General features: G+C 34.1%; 1 protein-coding gene across 3 annotated transcripts in view; it reads right to left on the bottom strand.

The window, feature by feature from the left end:
• The window catches only part of Prim2 (DNA primase subunit 2), a 261,225-nt gene that overhangs the window by 79,013 nt on the left and 164,477 nt on the right, over nucleotides 1–17,735 (bottom strand). For all 3 annotated transcript variants that reach the window (XM_005318524.5, XM_040282880.2, XM_040282881.2), the window contains 2 exons: nucleotides 12,866–12,938; nucleotides 10,368–10,553 (listed from right to left, as the gene is read on the bottom strand). In XM_005318524.5, the coding sequence (XP_005318581.1) occupies nucleotides 10,368–10,553; nucleotides 12,866–12,938 (259 nt within the window). The remainder of the gene's footprint in view (nucleotides 1–10,367; nucleotides 10,554–12,865; nucleotides 12,939–17,735) is intronic.

Here is a 17,735-nt window from a genome sequence, read left to right on the forward strand (position 1 = left end):
ACCATGACAGCATGTTACCGACTCTGATGATTAAATTAGTTACCCATACTCTCTGATGACAAAATATAGAACTGAAAACCTTGTCTAAATTTTGCCCTCCTAGGTTTAGACAGTTATCACAATGGCATTGAAGTGACATGCTTCACCTTCCCATGACAAAATTATGTTAGGGATCCTAAATCAAAAAGTGATTTATTCCACTTCTTGGAGTGCTCATAAATATCATCTTCACCAAATTTTTCAACCCAAGTTTTTGTGTCTCATTCTTCTCTGTATATATTCTCAAGCATCTCACTTCACTTAAAAGCTGACATTTGTATTACTCCAAAATAGGAGCCATCTGCACTTCTTGAGTTAGCATCCCTGTATCTTACCTGATCAGAATCCTTTTCTGATTGAGCTGCATACAACAACCACACCACCAAAACACAACCATTTTCTTAGTCCCCACAATCATGAAAATTCATATTCTTTAATTATAAAAACAAATAGGTGCAAAACAACTGTTTGGTTGTTTTTAAAATAAAATGAAATCCAACTTTATACAGAAGTAAACTGGAAGAATGGCTCAAAGTAATTTTTTCAAAAGCAAACAAAATTCAAAAAAGATTTATAGGCAAATGATGACAAATACATAACAGGTTGTGAAAGAAAGATAAGACTTCCCCGTACCTCAAGTCCCCGAGATACCTAACTTTAATAAACCTTCTAAAGAAACATCCTTGGCATCATAAGTCTTGCCCATTTTGGAACCTTCACATACCCAATTTATCCAAAGACAATATACCACTATACTACCAGGTCATAGCCAATTAAGACAAATTCTGAAAACTTAAACTGCACCTTAAGAACTTATTAATATTCTACTATCATTTTCCCATAAGAGCACCAAACGTATTGACAAAAACTGACCATCATTTTAAAAGGTAGATAAAATGTCATTTTCATATAACAGTATAATCCATTAAGATCACTGGCCAACAACATATGTAAATGAATGATTACAATTTACGACATGGGCTGGGAGTATAATTCATGGTAGAACAACTGCCTAGTATGTGTGAGGTCCTGGGTTCATTACCCAGCACGTCCCTCTCCCATCCCCACTCCACATACACACAGACAAAAGATTTTAAGCATTCTACTTTTCATCTTATTTCCATAAGTTAAGAGGCATTTATAGTAAAAGACCAAAAGCAGTTAGATTACTAAAGCTATTTTTTAATGGGATAGTGCTGGGAGGGGGAATAATAACACCTGTTTTATTCTAATGATGTACTTAATCCAATATATAATTTAATTGAAAATCTGACTGGCTGATTTCTTAACTATCCATGAAAGCAGGTACAATCTGCTCAAGTTAATGTTGAAATATTAACTCTTATATTTTGTTATCTAGAATTAGTACTCTAAATGGCAGAAGGCACAGAAATAAACACATCTTTACACATATCTCTATCATACATTAAAATATTTCAGAGAGGGCTAAAGATATAGCAGACCACTTGTCCAGTCTATGCAAGGTCCTGGATTTGATCCCTAGCACTGGGGGAAAAATTAAAAATTAAAAAAATATATTTATTTTCTAGAAGACCTAGTAACTGCTAAGGGTGCCTTAAATTCTGCTCAACAATACTGATAAAGATTAAACTACTTTTGCACAAAACTATTTTTATTACATTCAAATTACTTTCCTAGGATATCACTAATAAGAACTTTCATGAAAAACAAAGTTTTCTTTGATCAAAAAACTAATTTCAATTTGTATCTACAAGCTTATGTTTACAAACAGAAAACATGAATGATTATAGAATAATGCTTTCATCCACACTTACTGGTTTAAGTACTTGACAAATATGTTTAATTCTTTGCAACCTTATAAGGCATTACTATTGTCCCCATTTTAACAGAGTTTATTGACTCTGGTGACTAAATATAGAACTGAAACCTCTCTTCTAAATTTTGCCCTCCTAGGTTTAGATAGTTATCACAATGGCATTGAACTAAATGACATGCTTCACCTTCCCTTGAGAATTCTGGGGAAAGTACAGGGTTTGGAATAAAATAGGCTTGGATTCTAACCCAGTTGTGATCATGTACCACATTCCTGCCTATGGAAAACTCATTAAACTCCACTTAAAAGGAGAATGATATTGACCTCGTGGTGTGTAATAAGACTGAATTAAACAAGAAACATGGGAATGATTTAAAGCAGGATGCCTGTTCCTAATCCCAAATACATTTTAACCTTATGCCCACTCTGCTCTTGCACTAAATCCATAAAATTACCGCTAGAGAGAACAAAATAGTGCCGACCTAGACAAATCACAAATTTATGGCCTAATACTATTTCATTAGTAACTAGATTCAAATAATCTCATCTCCTAGAATTGTTTTAAGAATTACATAATATGTATATGTAAATTATTAAATACAGTGCCTGAGTTTGCTAGGCATCAGCTAGTAGTTAAGCTGTACCTACTCTGTTGCTTAGCAATCTTTTTATTCATCCTTGTTTAACTCCTTAGAGTATTTCCAGAAGATGTTTCATATTCTCTTCACATTTCCTTAAGTCCTGATTGTACCAAATCCTTCTGGTAAGTGATCTCCTTGGATCAGCAATATGGGCAGTAGGCACGATTTTCCACAGATCTTTTTCCCCAAAACACTTCTTTACCAATTTATGATCTCTCATACATTCTTCAAGTGTCAGACAACCAGAGACGCTCACTGACCTCCTTATATAATTCATTCAACAAGTTTTACTGAATATCTATGATCTCTCAAGTACTGTGTCAAGTGTGATGGTTAGACAGAATCAGTCCTTTTACTCAGAAATACTGTAAAGGGGAGAGTCACACTATATATAATCACATTATAAATACATGTTTGTATTATCTTTCCATCTCCTCATGTCCTGTTTCAAGTATTCCCAGCACATACTCCATTTTCATGAGTTTCTTTGCTTCTGCCTACCACCAATTGAAAATAATCTTGCTTGGCACCATCGCCCTCCTACATCATGTTATTTACTTCGTTTTTGTTTTGGTATTGGGGATTGAACCTAGGAGCACTTTACCACTTAGTTACAGCCCCAGCCTTTTTAAAAATATTTTAAAATTTTGAGATGGTCTCATTAAGTTGCTGAGGTTGGCCTCCAGCTTGCAATCCTCCTGCCTCAGCCTCCTGAGTCTATGGGATGATAGGCATGTGCTACCATGCCTGGCTAATATGGTCTATTTTTTTCCTTCCTGACTTCTTAAACTTCTGGAATTAAAATACTGCTATTGCCTCCATTTCCTTAGGTGGTAAGACAAGGATATCTGGTTCCAGCTCTGTCCTTTTCTTGGAAATTACTTCCTAAAAATAATGCCTTTCTCAGTTCTGAAAGTACCAAGTGCCCTTTACTTTTGAAATTCTCCTCTTTGTTGGTGCCCAAGAATCTCAAACTTAGTTCTCTCTCTTCTACTGATTTTTCTGCTAATTCTGCTTTCACCGAAGGGTTTTTGTTTTGTTGTTGTTTTAATCTCTGTTCCAAACTGGATATTTCTTGAAGTTTAATATTCTCTAAATTTCTCTCTCTATTCTACCAACCAACTTATTTACCTTCAAAAGATTTTTTTCCTCATTTTTATTTGAACAACTCTCACATCTACATCTCCATGTTTTTACAATGTGAATACTCAGAAAGGAAAGAAGAAAGGAGTCAGCCAACAATCAAATATGAATGTCTACTTGCTGAAGTTCAAATTTACAATAAGACCATCCCTGCCCATTACCTGTGCTAATTGAGCCTCAAACTTTCAATATGATTTACACCAATTACCTGGGTTACTAATGCTTTCCTCTTGCCATTTTTATAAATTGTTGCTGCAAGCATTTCTTTGATCCACCCTTTCTACACTGTTCTTATAACTATCACAAGACGACCTGACCTGGTCAACTATTTTTCCAATTCCTAGTCACTTCCCATTTCAATTCTGAATACTAGTTCCATATTAATCTTCTGACAACATAATCCTTTCTTGGTTTACACTTTACTAATGAGTTTTTTCTGGACTAATTACATTGTGGCACTAACATTTCTTTCTCCTCCTTACTCATCTACTTTCCTAAAATTCTGCACTGCAAATAAATTAGAACAGTATTTCATAAACATTTTTAAGTAGCACAATCTACTTTTAAGTGAAATATCACATAGAACCCCAACATATAAAAGTAGATGACACAATTACACTTGCTAAAGAGAGTCCAGAAACCACACAATTCAATCCCAACCTCTGTAAGTTCCTGCAGCCTCTGCTGTGAAATCCAAGACCTTGCAAGAAGATGGCCCGAAATCCATTACTATCAAATAAATTCCTTGAATATTTCTTAAAATGAACTCTGTTGAAATTCAGACCCTGGTTCTCATTTTGCCACAATCTTCTCCATTCTAGGAAATGCTTAATAAGCCAGCACAGTTTATTCTACTTGTGGGGACTTTACCGATCATGCCATGCTAACCTCCTTCTGAGTACTTGCAATAAGAATAGATACCACTTACTGTACATCAGATCCATACTTAGCCTTTCTAGATTCTTCACCATAATCCCCAAGTTTAGATAATAGATAATAGACATATCTATATCTGTAAATATTATTGTCCATACTACATAGATTAGGACACATTCAGGTAACTTGCCTGAGGTCACACAGCTTGTACACAGCAGAACCAAATCTGAACTTAGCCCAACTCCAAGTCTGTACTCTTTTAGCCCTTTCTAACCTTTTTCATGTCATTGAGAACGTATAAAAATATTTGCAAAGCACTCCAGGGGAAAGGGAAGAAGCTTCTCATAGATGAGGGCAACTGGCTTTGAGTAGTCCAGGCCCAGCCTGGCCTTCCCCAAGGGTTCATGGGATCAATACTGGAGTATATTGGAAATTCATTAGCAGTACATCAGCTGAAAACCCATGCTGTACATATTCATTTATTATTTCCTAGGACATGGTATATTGTAAGGAGTTCAAATGTATGTGTGGGTCATTGACAAAAAGCAACATATTATGTCCAAATCAACAGAAGCAGACAGAAGAACAAGTAAGAGCTCAAGAATTTCAATGCCTATTCTTGGATAAACCAATAACCAATTTAGATTTCAATAAGGGCAATATTTTCTCAGTCTTTAGTACACATCAACTTCATGTGGAAAGTATTTAAACCACGAATTGTGGACCTTGCCCCCAGAGCCTGAATCAAAGAATTTGCATTTCTAACAAATTACAAAATGATGCCAATACCACGTTCAATGATCTTTTTTAAAAAATCTAGCAAAAATATACTCCATATATTCAAACCTCATAAGCTGAGTATTTACTTCTTTGCTAGTCAGTTTTAACAACATAGGTCTGTTCTAAGTCATGATGCAAGCTGGATTCTGGGATGCAAGATAAGCTTTTAAACAGTGCCAAATGTTCCTTGACACAATTATAACAACATGTAGTGAACCTTAAGTATGCTATCATCAGGGACAGGAATTTCAGCTGTATAAAATGTACATGATGTATGTTGTACTTAATATCCAAAAGAGCCAGGTTAAAGCAATTCAGAATAACAACATTGTAAGCAATCTGATTGAAAGGACACACTGCTTTGAATTTATTGAAAGAATTATCCAGTTCAATTTAATTCTGCTGGCTAAAGTGATTTAAAATTCAAGTTTCAAGTGAAAGAAAATTTTAGTGGCATGTTTTTTCATGCTTTAAATAAAGGTCTGATTAATCTCCATTACACAGGATGAGGCTTTTTCTATTAAAAAAAAAATCTAACATATCTGCAATATCATTCTGACATATAAATTATAAGAAAATGTGCATAAACCTATTATGATTTAATTAAATACATTTTATTTGCATAAAGAATAGGTACATTTATTTCAGGAATCTAAGAACTTATTTAAAGAATAAGACATTCAAAACTTCACATGCCTCTTGTGGAACCATTCAACCAAGTGCAATTTTCAGATGTCTCCACCCCACACTGACAAGGGTAAATGCAAAGGGCTTTATTTTTAAATATTTAATATTTCATAAATATTCATTCACAACACAATTAAATCTCAGAATAAAAACCCTGCCTTATGAAACTAATATTTTTGGAGCAAGGTATACCATAAAGCAATTGTTCGTTATAAGATTTTTTTTTATAACAATGTTCTCTTGGAAATTATTGATGTTTTAATACTAAAATCCCTTATCCCCTAGTAAAATATGCATTCAAATAAAACAGCATTCAAATATACAAAGAAAGGAAATCCAAGGAAAAGTCTGAAAGCAGAGATTTTTAAATAACAAAACCACAATGATCCCCAAGCCAGCTAACAAAAAAGCCACAGTGAATAAACAGAAAAATATCAAAAATTCAAAAAGGAACAATATTTTGCCTACTTTTCCCTTATTTTCTGTGTATTTTTGTTCTTAGTTGTCTACTAACCTATGCCATTTACTTCCCTCAAACTGATTGATCTTCAGTATGATCCACCATACTTTCTTACTTCACATTACCACAACAATACTTTCCTTTTCACCTTTAAACTAGGGTATTATTAAAAAAAAATATGTAACATATCTACAATATCATTCTACTCTATAAATAACACTTTAAGAACAAGCCGGTGGTGCATACCTGTAATTCCAGGTAATTCTGGAGGCTAAGGCAAGAGGACTAGTACAAGGCCATGTGGGCAACTTAATGAGATCCCTAAAATTAAAAAGGGCTCAGAGTGTGGCTCGGTGGTAGAGCACCCCCAAGTTCAATCCACAGCACAAAGGGATAAAAGATTATAAGCTAACATTTTATGCCCCTTAAGAGTATTTTTAATTGTATGTATCACTTAATAAGTATTAAATTGAAGAATATATTATAATTTAGTATCTCTCAATTTATTATATTTTTTGCAAAAATATTTAACAGAAGATATAATTGAGGAAAAAAATGACCATTTACTTATGGATATGAAGAATACCAGTCACAGCAAATTAAAGTTTAATTTATAATATTCTAGTCAAAATGACATTTGCTATTATCAATAAGCTAAGGAAAATCTATACTAGTATATATTATCTAGAAAGCTAAAACTTTACCATTTTTTAAAATCTATGTTGTAGTAATAAAAAAAAAAAAAAAAAAAAACCTGTCCTTTAACACTATTATACAGGCATCCCGGATAAAAGGCAGATCACTAAACAGATGTCCAAGCCACAGACCTGGTATTCACAGCAAGCGTCCACACTGCCAGGCAGGGCTGATATTCCCTGCTCCCTACTTTCTTCTTAGTTTACAACACATACCAAGTTAAAATGCTAACTCAATTTCTTTCACTTCAAAACCACTGCCTAACTTTCTCCCCAGCTCACAAATATTTACCTGCTGTGATGGTTAATTTTTTGCTGTCAACCTGACCAGGATGTGAAGTACCAGATATTTGCTCAAAGGTTATTTTGTCAGGGTGTGACTGGAATGAGATCAACATATGAATCTCGATAGTTGCAGTAAAGTAGATTGCACTCCCCAATAAGGATGGGTCTCATCCAATCAGTTGAATAAACACCCAACAAAACACAAAGGCTAACTCTCCTGTAAGAGGAAACCCAACAAAACACAAAGGCTAACTCTCCTGTAAGAGGAAATCTGGGGCTATCTTCCTTGAACTGGAGGCTCATTCCCCCTTGCTTTTAGAGTTGAAATAAGCATGGACTCTTCCCGAGTCCTAAACCTGCTGGCATGTAAGTTGGACCTATATCATTGGCTCTCCTGGTTGCAAGGCCTTTGGATTCAGGCTAGAATTATACCATAGGGTCATTTGGGTATCCAGTATGCCAACTCAAGAGGCCTGTCCCAAGATTATGTAAGCCAACTCCTTCTGATAAATACACACACACACACACACACACACACACACACACAGAGTTCCATTTTTCTGAAGAATCCTAATGCACTTACCAGGTTAACGTATCAAATTTCTAATTAAAAATACAAAAATATTTTAAATTATAATGGCAGCAATAGAACAAGACTCACATAGCTTGACAAAGGTCTAATTTAAAATTTATTCTTGTCCATAACCCACTTGAATCAAATGTATAAAAGATGATATGTCAAGAGCTTTGTAATGTTTTGAACTACCAATAAAAAATAAATAAAGTTAACAAAAAAATTTATTCTTAAGTTATATCATGATGCATCAAAACTTCAAATCTATAGATCCTTATTAAGTAATCTATTTCTGGTCAATGCAGACAAAGGACATAATCAGAACTACAATCAATTCTTTATTTCCTCCAGATATTGGCTACAAAAACACTTATGACAAGTTAGACACAACCAAATGTCTAACAATAGGGTAATAATTAAATGATTAAATATGTCACTTTCAAAGGAGATGTGTATATATATGTTTGTGCATATATACACACTTTTTTGTGCGTGTGTATGCACACACGCACAGTACTGGGAGTCCAACCCAGGATCCCACACAAGCTAGGCAAGAGCTCTACCACTCAGCTATATTACCTCCTCAAAGGTAAAATATTATACAGCTAATTAAAATGACATTTTTCAAAGATTATTCAACAACATGATGAAGTTAGGATAAAACAATGTCAATTTTTAAAATGGGGGTATTGTGGTTTACATATGAGGTGTCCAAAGGCTCATGTGTGAGACAATGCAAGAATATTTAGAGGTGAAATAATGGGTTATAAGAGTTTTAACATAGTGCATTAATTCACTGATATGGATTAACTGGTGTTAACTGTAGGCAGGTAGAGTGTGGCTGGAGGAGGTCACTGGAGGTGTCTTTAGGGTACATATTTCATCCCTGGTGAGGGGAGCTCTCTCTCTCTCTGCTTCCTGGTGCCTTCTCCCGAGTTGCTTCCTCTACCACTCACTTCTGCCATGATGTCCTGCCTTACCTCAGGCCCAGTACAACAGAGCTGTCTAGGGACTGAGACTTCTGAAACCATGAGCCCCAAAATAAACTTCCTCCTCTAATTGTTCTTGTCAGGTCTTTTGGTCACAACAGTGAAAAAGCTGACAAAAACTGGAGAAAGCACATTACTTAGCTACCTAAACTAAAGAGAAAGGATAAAATGTTGACAATCTTTTCTGAATGGGGAGATAATATGAAAAATATACAGAAAATTTACCTGTTTTCTATAATCAGAATATTACTTTTAAAATAAAACAAATATAACAAGTCTAAGAAATAGTATCCAAAACTTTTAAAAGAAAACTCCAATCACTTGTTTGAGATACTATAGATAATGACCAATGAAGATAATTTTTTAAAATAAATCTGGGAAAATTGTAGAAGCTTTTCATAACATTTTAAAATAAAGTACATAAAGATGTATTATGGGTTGAATTGTGTTCTAAGATTCTAAAATTTTTAGGGAGTAATTAAGGTTAAATTAGATATTAAGGGGGTAGCCCTAATTCAATATGTCTAGTGTCCTTATAAGAAGCAGGATCACCATCAGAGACGCGCACACACACAGATAAACAACAATGTGAAGACAGCACATCTGCAGTCAAGGAGAAAAGGAGGCCTCAGGAGAAACCAAACTTGCCAATATCTAGAGTTTGAATTTCCAGACTCCAGAATTGTGAAGAAATAAATATCTGTTGTACAAGCCATCCAGTCTTTAGAATTTTGTTATGGTAACCCTAGCAAACTAATAAGTCAATAAAATGTTTATTATAAAATTTACTTGATAAATATTTTTTCTATAACTAACAGATTTTCAGGAAGGAAGAAACCAACAACTAAAAATTTACTCTATATCACAGTGCATGGCATAAAAGGGACAAAAAGCCACATTTCTTAACAAAATGTTACTAGCTAATACTTCTAAAAAGAAGGAGTAGGAGTGAGAATCTGAGTACTACACATGGATTTAAAACCAGTTGCTCAGGTTTACAGTGATTGCTATCTAACAATTGTCTATGAAAGGTTTTGTATGACATAATAGAAAAAAAATTAATTGCTTTTGCTTCATTTGTTTATAACATTTTCTAATCCTCAAATAGACAATGTGTGTGTCTCTCTCTCATGAGAGATCTATAAACATTTCTACAAAAATATAACTCAAGCAATTTCACTCGTAGCGACTACTGGTGGCATACCTACAAATGAGATGAAAGCTTTCCTGATTTTTGTTTGGCACATATTAATATATGAGTTCCTTTTTACATAAACTAAATTGTATACAAATTTAACTTCAGAATTTAAGTACATTTCAAGGAGCAAGTTTTAAAAAAAAAGACCTGTTAGTTTCAGACCAAATTAAAATTTCAATTGCCACTCTAAATTTTTCAAAATTACCTTATCTGGATCCATCTTTCCTCTGATAAATTCTTGCTTCCAAAACTGCAATGCCTGTTCCAGTGTTAAACCAATGCCCTTCAGGAAGAGGCCATATTGCATTCGGCCACCATGACGAAGGTGGTGATTTTCCCGTAAGGCCTTATGTAACTGGCGCATACAAGGTGGGAAGGATTTGGTAGAAAGCTATAAGAAAAAATAGTTTTTGGTTATGTGGAAGACATACCAGGTCATCCATAAATACTTAACTGCAATTGTAAATTCAGTCTAATTGGAATAAAATAAAAAAACATAAGAAAGTATTAGTATATTACTGTGATTATAGACAAATTTTTCTTAGTTTTTTACTGATTATATGTTCAGATAATATTTTGAACCAGGCATAATGGCACACACCTGTAATCCCAGAAACTTGGGAGGCTGAAGGAGAATTGCAAGTTTGAGACCAGTCTTAGCAACTGAGCAAGACTCTGCCTCAAAATAAAAATTAAAAAGAGGATATAGCTCGTGGTGGAATGCCCCGTGTTCAATCCCCAGTACCAGAAAGATAAACATAAAAAGATAATATTGAATATATTGAGTTAAATAAAAATTACTATATTTTAAGAAATTAATTTCACCTATTTCTTCTTAAAATTTTAAATTAAACTTTACAGAGACAACTGTAGATTTGCATGCAGTTATAATAATACAAAGAGATATCAGGCGCCCAGTTTCAGTCAATGATAAAATCTTATAAAACTGTAGTTCACTTTTTCAACCCAAATGCTGACACTGATATAATCCACTACTCTTAAAATTACTTCAGTTGTGTGGGTATTTAATTTTATGCAATTTTATCCACATGTGTGTGTTCACGCATCCACCCCCACAACCAAGGTATAGAATAGTTCCACCCCCACCCGAATCTTTCATGTTTCCCTTTTATAACAACCTCACTGCTTTCCTGCTTTGCCACCTCCTTCCCTATTTCCATAATCCTTGACAACCACTAATCTGTTCTCCACATCTACAATTTTAAGAGTATCATATAAATAGAATCACACAAGACATGATGTTTGAGAATGGGCTTTTTTACTCCACATAAGGTGAATCTTAAGGGGATTATCTGTTAAGACTAATTTTTTTTTTTTTTTAAACCAAGTAGTGTTTCATGGTATGGATGTACCACAATTTATTTAACTATTCACTAATTGAACAGTTGGGTCATTTCTGGCTTTTTATTTCAAATAAACTTGTTATGAATATTCTTGTAGAAGTTTTTGTGTGAACATAAGATATTTCCCTGAGATAAATATTCAAAAGTCCAACTACTGGATAATAGATGAATTTATAAAATATAAAGTATAACAAAAATGAGAAATCATTCTCAAAGGGAAAATTCAAATTAATGTGTTAAAGAAATAAATAGTTACAAAAAACTGCAGTGTCAAAACGAAATACCACTGTCCATTTTTAATTCAGTTTTTCACTTATGGTTTAAATTGCATTCTGATTTCCTCAAATATCCTTCCCCCCTAGACTTGAATTCTAACTGCTCTCATCATCTTCAGCAAATTCACTTTGTAAGAAAAAGCAGGCCTCAATTTGTTTGACTTTGCTGCTCCCTCTAGTGACCATCCCGTTTTTCTTCTTTGGGGGAAAAAAATATATATATATATTATATAATATATATTATTATTTTTTAATCCCCAATTTAGTTCATTCAGACCTTTAGCCTCCCCTGGCAGGACCACTGGAAAGCCTTTCAGGACATTTTTACATCACCATTTTTGTTCCTTTATACTATTTATTTAGTAATTATTTTTTCTTAAGCAGTGTAATAATAAAAAATGAATATTCAACATCCTTAGTATAAACATGCAAGGTCCCCTCAAAGTCTAATAACTAATCACTTTTTGATTATATGTAACAGAATATTTTATGCAGTATTTTAGAAAAGAGGAAGATGAATAAAACATCATTTCCCCTTTAATTCGGTTAAGAAAAAAGACACCGCAATTATATTCTAAGTCAAACTCATAAAACTCATAAAAATTAGATAATAAAGACTCTAACTAGGTCATAAATCAAATGCCATGGAAGCACTTTGCTGAGAGGGGGGGGCTCAGTTTACTACTATGACAATACAAATCCTTTGTTCTGGCTGGTTATTCACCTAATGTTTCCCATTTCTCCTTTTCTAAATGTACATGGTATTTAAATATTAATACATAAATGCCACTTAGCTATCATTTTTTAAAATTCCTTTTTAGAATAATTGTTTCAGTTCTGATTCAGATTTTTATTAAACAACTTTTTCATTAAGTTTGATTTTTCAAAGACTAAAACAACAACAAAAATTATACGCACAGACATGAGATTTTCTTTAAAAGTTTTCAGCAATCAATGAAAGAACATTCTTTCCCATCTTCCTGCCCAAAAATCTTAAACTGAGAAAAATCTGGGTTTCCTCCATTAACAAAGCTGTAAGTTTGAAAGGATGTGGTGGTGCTTACCGAATCAATCTGATCTAAAGAAATCTTCCCAGTGTTTCCCTGCATACTGTAATCTTGACCAGTGTAGGAATGACTTAAAAACAAACAAACAAACAAACAAACAAAATATTAAAGGATTTTTAAAAGACTTTTGATCACTTCAAAGGAAATTTTTCATTCTAAGACATTTTACATATATTCCATAGCAGAAATATAGTCAAGTGTTTTAAAGACATTTAATAAAACACATTTAATTAACATCTAAAAATAATACAAAAATATAGTGACAGTCTGGATCCCCTGATTCCCGATTAGAGCACTACTTTCATTATTTAGAATAATCACCCAAATTGTTAAAGTTCAAATCTCTGCTACTTATCCCTTATTATTAACATGGTAACACATCGAAACAGAGACTGGGACTTAAATCAGTACTCATCACATAACAGCAGGCCCTGAGCGAGTTACTAAGATGCTCTATACCAGGTTCCTATCGGTGGAATTGAGACATCAGGTCTGCTTTCAGGGCTGACCAGAGGTCTGCATTGAAATCATTTTTGTTAAAGGGCCCAACAGTTATTGTTTATTTAAGTAAATAATATTTTGATAGCTCTTTATGTGCAAGAAGTCTTCATCTGCATTCTCTAAATAATTACAATCATTCTGAGAGAATGCTTTTATTCACATTTGGCAAATGAGGAAATGGAGGCTCTGAGGATTAGAAACTTGTTAGGATCAGAAATTAAGTTAGCAGTGCAGTGGAAACTAAACCTTTTGACTCTTAATTCCCCATTTCCTCACTCTGCCATACCATCCTGTTCCCTATACTAAACTTATAAATAAAGGTAGTATTGTTTATGAATTAGGAAATATAACTTGATGTACACTACCTAAAGCCATCCACCTTTGTAATTTTTCATCTCCTTGACATAATATACTATTCATGCCCAACTCCATGAACACAGAATCAGGTACATTCAAATGTGACAAAGAAAAAAAAAAAGCTACTAGAGTACACAGAAAACCAGAATCAAAAAATGGTTTGTGCAGACATTACACCTAAAGAGAAATCCTGGAGTGAAGTACTGCCATGTCCTGCACGGCCAAACTTGCAGTATCGCTAAGGAGAGAGGGGGGAATAGAAAAGACTCATATGTGTAGATTGTGAAGATACATGGTTGGGATCAGATGGAGTGTTAATCTCTAATGGAGAAGCAGATCTAAACAGTTACACCAGCAATTTTTACTTATATATGTCTCATTATCAGGTTAAAGAATATGCAAGTATTATTCTTTATACTCAAGAGAGTTTCAGAACTAGAAATATCTATGCAGCTTTTCTACAGTTGTAATGTGCAATGTTAGGAGCTTTCTGTACTGCTTAAGGAGGTCCAGTGTTTAAAGTTACTATTAAGCGGGAAGGCTCAGGAGTAGCAGAGCTGGTGAAACACTGAGGTTGTCTAGCATGAGAATTCCTCTATCCCTGGGAGCAATGTGACTGAGATCAAGTTGAAGCTTATAAGCCTCTTGCACAGAGCCTCCTCAGGCAGGGCTTTGCCATATCAGCTAGGCATCCTATGCCCATGCACAGAAACTTTCCTAGGCACCAGGTGTGCCACAGCCATGAGGTGAGAGACCCACAATCTCTGTCACCACTACCCACAAAGTATCATTAGGATTATAAAGAATGACAGGCTCTCTACCTGCTCAGTACAAATTCTTCCTGCTGAACCACCTACAGACTCATGATGCTCTAGACAAAAGCCATTTTCCACAATTTTACTGATGAAACAATGGGTATGAATTATAAAGCAAACTACTGTAGTGTTGGGATGCTGCAGAAACTTGCTAGGGAACTTCCCATTGTCCTCCTTCCATGAGCTAAGAAGGGCCTGAGACTTACTGAGAGCAGAATGAGGGAAACCAGAATATGCGGCCCCAAAATATGAAGGACAGATGAAAATGAAAGCAATTTAAGAAAAAAAAAAAGATTTAGGAAAGATCTCTTCCATTCTAAGAACAAGACATAGAATTACATAGAAAAAAGTTGTCCTGACCCTCATCTATCAGGGACAACAAAAGTTAAAACAATTGAAGACAACTTCAGACCCTTATCATCTAGAAATGGTCCCAAAGGAATCTACATGAACAAACTTTACTAACTACCCTATCTGCCTTCTTACATGTTATTACCCTCTGAGACTCAAGGTCCTTTTCCTTTGTCTTGCCATTTCTCTAAAAATGCACTGCCCTTTGTTGAAGATACTATAAAAGCTGGAATTCAAAGCCACGTCTCTGAAAACTTCATTCCCTGGATATCTCCCATGTACATATGAAATATAAATGTTAATAAACTTGTTTTTCTCTTGTTAATCTGTCTTTTGTTAAAAAAAATCTCTTCTAAGAACCTACAGAGGTTCAACACATTGAACAAAAAATTATTCTTTGCAATTTCATGTTCTGAAACATATCTGTCTCTTGTATTCTTTCTCCCTTGAGTAACAAGTTTCTGTCAACTAATGTATCATTTGATTTGATTTATTCCATTAATTAGAGTAGCACAAAGATACAAAACTCATACTAAGTTAAACCAATAGCTGTCATTTAACTTTAATTTTACATTTTAATACAGAGCATAACCAGAAAATTATTTCAGTGGAATCCCAAGAATAAAAATGAACTTCACCTTCCAATATATTTTACAGTAGAGCAAGGAAGCAACATAGGACAATAAAAATAGCAGTAAGCAAGGAATTTGAAGGCCTGTTCTTGTTTTTGTTACACAAATGAGAACAAGTCACTCAGTCATTCTGATCTGCATTATCCTTATTTGTAAAATGGCATTAATAATGTCAGGCATTCCAGGATGTAGCATGCATATAATGCCAGCTACTCAGGATTCTGGCTGAGGCAGGAGGATTGCAAATTCAAGGCCAGCCTGGATAATTTTGTAAAACTTGTCCAAAATAAAGCTTAAAAAGGGGTGCTGATGGGTCCGGGTTTGTTGCTCAGTGGTACAGCACTTGCCTAGCACGGGTGGGGTACTGGGCTCGATCCTCAGCACCACATGAAAATAAATAAAACAAAGGTATTGTACCCATCTACAACTAAAAAATATATTTAAAAGGGAGCAGGGGGCATGGTGGTGGTATAGCTCAGTGACAGAATGCTTACCAAGCTTGTACAAAGCTAGTACAATCCCCAGTATGGCCAAAAAAGAGGGGAAAGGAAAAAAAAAAAAAAAAAAAACCAGACCTATCTACCTAACAAAAAGTGCATTGGGGAAAGCAAATGAAATGAAATTATTTGAAGTGCTAATTAAAATTGGTAAAGAATTTTCTAGTACACAGAGCAATTGTAGTCTTCACCAGTAAGTACATAAATAATGGGATGTAAGGGAGGCTGCATGATCCTATAGAGCAGCCATCACCCAGCTGGGAGATATTAGGCCATGCCATTGACACCTTAAAGCCTCAGCTCTTTAGTCTATAAACTCAAGGTGATGTTTACAATGGTCTAACAGAATTATTCAAAGCAAATAGGTTAACAAATACAAAAACTCCCTGTAATGTTAAAATGATGTACTATCATGCTTATATTTATTGTGTAAAGGGAGCCAAATCATTGCTATCCCAGAAGGAAGCTGTTCTCGTCCCAGATTAATGCAACACACTAACAATAAAGAGATATATAAAAAAAGATACACATTTGCCTGCCTAAGAGTATAAAATGTTTGAATTCAGAATGGGATTTCTCATTTATTACCAAAAGGACTTATTTATGTCTTGATTAGGGAGCTAATAGCTAAAATATGTATTAAAGAGCTGTGATATTTATTAACTAGTAATGATAAGATGTAGCTGAAAGGTTTGAGGTTGTTGGATACAACATAAAATACATTAAGGTCATGAGAAGCATTTGTGCCCCATGCTCTCTATAGACAATGAGAAACCATGAAGATATTTGAGGTGAGAGCTGACAAAGAATTTACATTTAAGAAAACATTATGGGAGAATGACTAAAAAGGAGAGGAATGAGCAAGGAAAATTAATTAGAAGAATAATTTTAATAATATTAGGCAAGGAAAGTTATGAGCCTCAAGTAAAGTAGTAGCAACAGATACATTCAGATTTTTCTGGAAAGGAATGGATACAACTTGATGGAAGAGATAGAGGAGTAAGAATAACACAGAAGTTTCTAGCTGAATAACTTGAGTGCTCTTAAGATACCATTTTACTTTCCTCGGAATAAAACCCATTTAGCTAGATTTAAAATGTCAATATAAATTGAAATAAATATGTGAAGTCATAGGCTGTCTCCAGGAGAATTGTTCTTCCTATAATATTCACAGAAGCTCAAAAATCAGAAGAAAAGAGAATAATGTTGCTATAAAAGAATTAAAAATCCTTAACAATTTATGTTACCTAATCAAATTGGACCTTTGGCTTTTGTTTGGAGGTGCCAAGAGGTGTTTCTAAAGCAAACTCATAACAGGTCACCAAGAAAAGTGAGACATATCTCTGCTACATTCAGACCTGTCAGCTTTATATAACATACTTTCAAATGAACACAGATGCTACATTAATGAATGGTTAATAACAAAAAAAACTTAACTAGATACCAATATGCAAACTCAGCAGAAAATATTGTTTTCAGTCCATTTAAAATAATTGCAGTTTTTTTTAACATTGGGGATTTTAATATGCATAAAAGTTTTTCTACTCCTAGTATTTCATAAAAGAATAAAGCAAGATATATCACAAATGTTTTTAATACATATTTTTAATAATATTTTTAATGCACTAAAAACCATTTTATGGGTCAAAAAAATTCAAATTATAGGCATAATCACTATTTTACCAAATATATAGAGGAATGTTTGATTAGCTAA

Source organism: Ictidomys tridecemlineatus, chromosome 8 (genome assembly GCF_052094955.1).
Source record: "Ictidomys tridecemlineatus isolate mIctTri1 chromosome 8, mIctTri1.hap1, whole genome shotgun sequence".
NCBI lineage: Eukaryota > Metazoa > Chordata > Mammalia > Rodentia > Sciuridae > Ictidomys > Ictidomys tridecemlineatus.